This window comes from Psammomys obesus, unplaced genomic scaffold (genome assembly GCF_907164565.1).
Source record: "Psammomys obesus unplaced genomic scaffold, mPsaObe1.curated_primary_1811, whole genome shotgun sequence".
Classification (NCBI taxonomy): domain Eukaryota; kingdom Metazoa; phylum Chordata; class Mammalia; order Rodentia; family Muridae; genus Psammomys; species Psammomys obesus.
The window spans coordinates 2,334,520-2,340,568 of record NW_026587215.1 but is presented as its reverse complement, the minus strand read 5'-3'; the positions used below and the strand labels follow the sequence as shown (position 1 = coordinate 2,340,568).

The 6,049-nt window shown below is 55.0% G+C and overlaps 1 protein-coding gene across 3 annotated transcripts in view; it reads right to left on the bottom strand.

Moving 5' to 3' along the window:
* Window positions 1-854: 854 nt before the first annotated feature.
* The window catches only part of Mgat3 (beta-1,4-mannosyl-glycoprotein 4-beta-N-acetylglucosaminyltransferase), a 32,949-nt gene continuing 27,754 nt past the window's right edge, over window positions 855-6,049 (bottom strand). For all 3 annotated transcript variants that reach the window (XM_055603047.1, XM_055603046.1, XM_055603045.1), the window contains exon 2: window positions 855-5,472. In XM_055603047.1, the coding sequence (XP_055459022.1) occupies window positions 3,855-5,471 (1,617 nt within the window). In that variant the 5' untranslated portion in view covers window position 5,472 and the 3' untranslated portion in view covers window positions 855-3,854. The remainder of the gene's footprint in view (window positions 5,473-6,049) is intronic.

Here is a 6,049-nt window from a genome sequence, read left to right as displayed (position 1 = left end):
CGCCCTGTAACATATGCTACTATGGCGACACTGGCGTGGGTGTAGCAAGAAGTTTGCTGCCGCCCTCCTCTGGTCAGGCTGGAGTGCCTTCATCTTTACTCTTGGGTTTTGCAGAATTCACCTTCCACCCTACCCCAAGTACCTATTCAACTACTTTTGGACTTTGGGAATGTGGCCAGAGACCTCCTGGGCAGTTCTGGCCTCAGGTGTCAGGTCACTAACACTGCTGTCACCCCTGGCTTCTGGAGCTGCCGTCTGGTGTGGAGGTTACATTACAGTTCCCCCACAAAGGACCCAGTCAGATCTGCCATGTCTGAGACTGTCCTGAGGACCCAGCCACAGACAAGAGGCTCCGTGCTCCAAGGTCTCAGAGACTGTTGTAGCATCTGGGGAGAGAGATGGTCGTTCCCAGACAAGAGGTCACTCTCTTCCCCCAGGTCCAGAACTTAAGCAGCCCTGTGACCACGACCGACGCTGTGTGTAAGGGGTACCCACAGGCAGAAGCATGCTCTTCTGATGCTCCAAGCAGGTCAGTCAGCGTGACCACCAAGGCGCTTACCTAGATCCCTAGGGGGTCCTACTGACCCCACAGGGAGGTGCAACCAGTTTTAGAATACAGATCTCCTTCTTCCTCCCACTGAACAGCCTGGTGTTTAGAATTCCAGGAATTGTGTAGGAAACACAAGCTCAGGGTGATCACATCCCTAAGTGAAGGGACTTCTCCCCATATATCCAGTTCTCGGGGAGACCTCATGCCCAACAGGTCCAGATTTAGCAGCAAGCCCAGAGCTGTCTGTTCCCACCCATCTCTGCCCTGGAGCACCCACAAACTGGCCACACACACACAGCTCCTCTAGATTTTGCAGCTGCTTTTTTATTATTAATATTATCTTCTCCTTTAAGCATCCCTTTAAGGGTGAAATGAAATTCAACCATTTACAGAGAAAATGATTTCAGAATGTACATATTGATTTTTTTCCTTTACAAAAAAAATAATACTATTGTTATTATTATTATTATTGGTGTCCTTAAATTCCACATTTTCCAGGGCCCTACCTTCTGCTGGGGTGTGTCCTGTTTTCCCACCCTGAATCTCACCTTTGCCCCCAAAGCTTCATCATGCCTGCCCTCTACAACTGCTGTGACCCCTGGGTGAACGAGGCCAGCTGGAGGCCCAGACAGGGCCCCTCCGGTCTAGAGGTCACAGGCCAGTGGTTCCTGGAGAATGTGCCCACACTCACATTCAGTTCGGTTTCCCTTCATATTGGGGGAATGGTCCTGGGTCCCCCGTCCCTTAAATTCCCAGTGTATGCCGTGGTTATATGTGAAACTCTTTAGCTCCCACCCCACCCAGGTGGTCTCTCAGCCCACAGTCAGGCCTCTTCCTGCCTAGCTGAAACTGTTCTATTAGCTTCCCCCCTACTAGTCTGAGAGGGAAGGCTAGCCCAGAGGCTATGTGCTTTCCCAGTGTCCTTCTCCCACCCTGAACTGGTCACTGTGGGCAGGAGCCCTGAAATTCCTGAAATGGGGCCATCTATGAAGCAGGTGAGGGAACCAGGAGAATGGGGTGAGGATTTCATTTAAGGGGGAGGCATCACACAGGAGTACCCACAGGTATCTCAGGAGAGTGCCCTGTCTCAGATGGACCCAGAAGTACCCCAGAGACTTCTGGAGTCACCCCTCAGCCCCAAGAGGAACCAGAGAGGAAGGCTCTTTGAAGAGGAGATTCCATGAGGGATGTTCCTCAACGGGAGGAGAGGAGCCACAGGGGCCCTCAGCCTGCTTTGTGCCCGGTCGCCAGAGCTGCCCTCAGACCACGCCCACTGTCTGGCAAATGGCTCAAGAGAGAGCCGCATCAAAGGAAACTCCTCAGGACACCTCCAAAATGAGATCCATCCAGGAGATACTGGGGTGTTGTTGAGAGGAAGAGGTGGATCAAGAGGGGCTGAGGGAGTGGTGGGCTCTCGGCTGAACAGCCCTCCAGCTAGGAAGATTCCATTCCTCCCACTGAAAAAAAAACAGACAGACAGACAGACCCTGTACTCCCTTCTCCCTCCTGCTTTCAAGGTTCCCCCAAGGGCTTCCTGCCTCGGGCATCTTGAGGAGCCACAGGAGATGAGACTATGGGCTCCAGGTCCTAAGGAAGAGGAAAGCCAAGCCTGGGCTCCTACACATATGCACCAGCTTTGTACAGGGACACACAGATACAGACATGTACAATACACACTAAGCATGCACCCATGCCCATAAATATACACGCACGCACAAACACGGACCGTTCCACAGGCAGCCCTGCATACTGGCGTCAAGGGAACATCGGGGGCCTCAGGGAGAGGCGCCCACTCTTCCCATACACCTACAAGTTAAGTCCCCACTCAAATCCCAGGGCAGGCAGGGAGAGAGTAGGGTCCCGTGATGCGCGATCACTTGCACCCCTCCTGCAAAGGTGCTGCTGGTAATTCAGAACTCTCAAGCTGAGGCAGGCGCACGGCAGCCCGGCTCAAAGCTGCATTCCCCACTTTTCCTTGCAACTACCTGTAGCCGTGCAGCTAAGTCCTGACCAGTAAGATGCCATTAGAAGCAACAGACATAGCTGACTCCTAACCTCCACAGGAAGGAGTCCATGCTTCCTCATTTTACCATGTGGGCAGGCACACAGCCACTCTATCCAGACCCAGAAGTTGTGTGTGAAGCTAAGCTAACCTCCATACAAGCTCTGGACCACCCTCCCCTAGGCTACTTACTTAGAAACAAGCTGGTCTTACTTCACTGCTGCTTGCCAAGTGGCTTCTACAGCAGCTTCGAATCTTAAATACATCCTGCTCACCCTCACAAGGCAAATTAAGAGGGATGGGTTGACGTATCACTGACTTTCAGGTCCTTTCTTGGGCCCCAGAAAACCCTGTGGCCCCTTCCTGGTCTCCAGCCTGCTCTTGGGAGGTGGGGCACAGGAAGGCTTACAGCTGGGATGATGAAAAAAGGAAACTAGATGCCAGCAGAGAGTGATGAGGAAGGAGAGAGGGCTACGGAGGTCTGTGTCAGTCTCCTTCTCCCATCCAACCTACTATACTGACTGTCCAGCTCCTGTCCCACCCTGAGAACTGGACTCCTGGAGTCCTTTGCAAGTAGGCTGAGCTGGCATCCCACAAGACGGCAACAGGAAAAGTGAGAAAAACCATCAAGGCTAGATTTGGAATCAGAGGAAGATTCCACAGCCTGCTTACAGAGGCAGGGTCACTGACAGCCACTAGCTCCATCCTCCCCGCCAGCAGTGACCTCATTTCTTGGGTCCAGCACTTCTGAGGAAGCTGCAAAGTGCTTGCTCTCTCTCTCTCACTCTTCAGGATGCCATTTTCAAACACTTCCCTAACTTCTTGGCCAAGGTCAAGAGCAGACACTTTCTAGTCCCTTCTTTCTAGGCTCTTCTCGCTTCTGGACCCAAATGCGTTTATATACAGTACCCTGGGAACTCCTGGCATAGCATACCTCCTTTTCCATTACAGGCCAACAGTCCAGAATGTCAAAGGTGGGTTTCTCTCAACTAGACTGAAGGTTCACCCAGCCCCAGAAGACCCCCCTATGCTCTCCAGGCACACCTCTTGCCTACAGCACTCTTGGGGACAAAATGCTGCATAGATTCCTGGGCTTGCTCTCTCCTCTAACGGAAAAGATTAATTTTTCCTTTCTGTTCCGGGCTGAAAGGCCTAACCCTTAATTCCACGGGCCTTGAGCAGAGGGGGCCATTTCCAAGGACTCCTGGCTCTGTCAAGAGCCCCCGGGGACACTACGAAGCCAAAGAGAACACCAGAGCAATCATCATCCCAGCCTGCCCGGCCCTGTGAAATTGCGCAGCGCTAGCCCTCCACGGCATCCAGCTTGCCCCTGGCAGCAAGTAACCTCCCGTCGGAGCCCAGGTTCCGGCGCCCACCCTCCACAGTGCTCTTGGGCTCCCGGTAGGGGTTGTCCAGAAGGTAGCGAAACTGGTCATAGTTCTTGAGCAGGTATTTGGGAGCATACATGTGCTCGCTGGGGTCTGCAGGAGGGTACTCCTGCTGCGTGCCGTCGAACCATCCCCCAGTGCGAATCAAGCCCCGGATGTAATTGAGGTCCCTCTTGTCCTCATAGTCACCCCAGCGCGGGAAGTCGCCGTTCTGCGCCGACACGAGCTTGAAGTAGATGCCCTCGGGGGTGAAGCACCAGGAGCAGTGCCAGCCCGCGAAGTGCAGCGGGCTGCCCAGAGACCACTGCACCAGGATGTGGCCCGTGCGGTTCTCGTACTGCCGGAAGTTGGGCATGGTGTAGTACTGGCGGCGGCGCAGGCGGATGCCGTCCAGGCCGTAGACGGCCTGCAGCATGTCAACCGTGCAGCCCGACACCACCTCCAGCGTGCCCGGCTGCTTCCAGAAGAAGCCATAGAGGGACTTGCGCATGTGGAAGGCGAAGGGCTCCGTCCAGCCGTCGTAGAGCTTGAGGAACAGCACGCCGTCCCGCGCAGGGATCTCGTCTGCGTCGTCGATGATGAAGACGTCATCCGGCCGCAGGTTGCGCAAGCGGGAGACCCCATCCTGGGTGAGAAAGGTGCGCAGGTAGTCGTCTGCGATCCAGCCGTCCTGACGGCCCCCGGGGGGGAAGTGGTCCAGGAAGACGTACAGCACCTTGTGGCGGATGTACTCGAAGGTGCCATTGGTCAGCATCTCGCGGAACTTCAGTGGCCGGGGCTCCCCGTAGGCGGTGAAGTTGGATTCGCACACCACGAAGGCGTCCACCACGTCGCCCAGCTCATGGAAGCGCACGTCCAGCAGGTCGAACTCGTGGTTGATGTTGATGGCGTTGATAACCCGCCTGGGCACCTCCCTGGGTACCAGGCGCTCCTTGGTGGGCAGGTTGGAATACTGCACCACAGTAGGCACCCCGCAGCTGGGGCCGTGCCAGCCTGGCAGGCACACACACTCAACCCACTTGCGCCTGGTGCCTCGGCTGCCCGGGCGTTCCCTCACACTCAACACGTGTCGCATTGGCCTCCGAGCAGGACCCCGGGCCGAGGAGCCCTCAGCCACCTCCGGCTTCTCCTCTGTCCGGCCTGAAGAAGGTTTCTCCAGCATCCTGGTACCTGGTTTGAAGCAGACCCCTCCGGCTTTGGTGCGCACAAAATACTCGGTGGTGTCCTCCGGCAACACGAACTCCACCCGGTGCAGCTCCTCCGTGGCCTTGCTGGGGGACAGTGGCTGGAGCAAGGGGGAGTGCGAGTACAGTGGGGTCCGCAACAGGTCGGGGCCACCCGGCTCTGGACTGGCCTGTGGAGTGACGGGGGCATTGTTCCAGAAGAAGCTGGATACGAGGTTAGGGCTGAGGGAGGCCAGCTCTCTGGGGAAGGTGACATAGGATAAGGTCTTAAAGAAGTGCAGGAAGGAGATGAGGCACAGGCCGGCCATACAGAACATGAGAAAGAGCTTGTAGCGTCTCATCTTCATCCTGCAGAAAAGGCAGAGAAGCAAGAAGTCAGGGCAGCCTGAGGCTCCTGTCCTAGAAAGGGGACTTGAGGGGAATCCTAGCTGCAGTCACCTGTGACAATGTCCTGCCCTAAGTCACCCACCTTCTCTCCTCAAATGTTCATTGTCCTGAGTGGTAGTGACACGCCTTTAAAGGCTGGCACTTGAAAGGCAGAGGCAGGCAGATCTCTGTGCGCTGGAGGCCAGCCTGGTCTACATGGTGAGTTCCAAGATAGCCAGGCTTGTGTAGAGACCTTGCCTTCAGATAATAACAACAACAACTGACCTACCAAGACCCCTGTGCTTCCTGTCTCCACACAGGAAGCTGCTCCTTTGAGCTAGGCTTGGCCCCTAGGGCAAAATGGAAACTGTCCTAGAGAGTGGCAGGCTCCAAGGGGTAGAGAATAGGGTGTCAAGCTGCTCAGGGGCTTGTTGATGCACTGACCTAGGCTACTGTTTGTTCTTTCATATTTTTCCTTCCCCTTTTCTTTCTTTTCCTTTCTTCTTTCTTTCCTTTCTTTCTTTCTTTCTTTCTTTCTTTCTTTCTTTCTTTCTTTCTT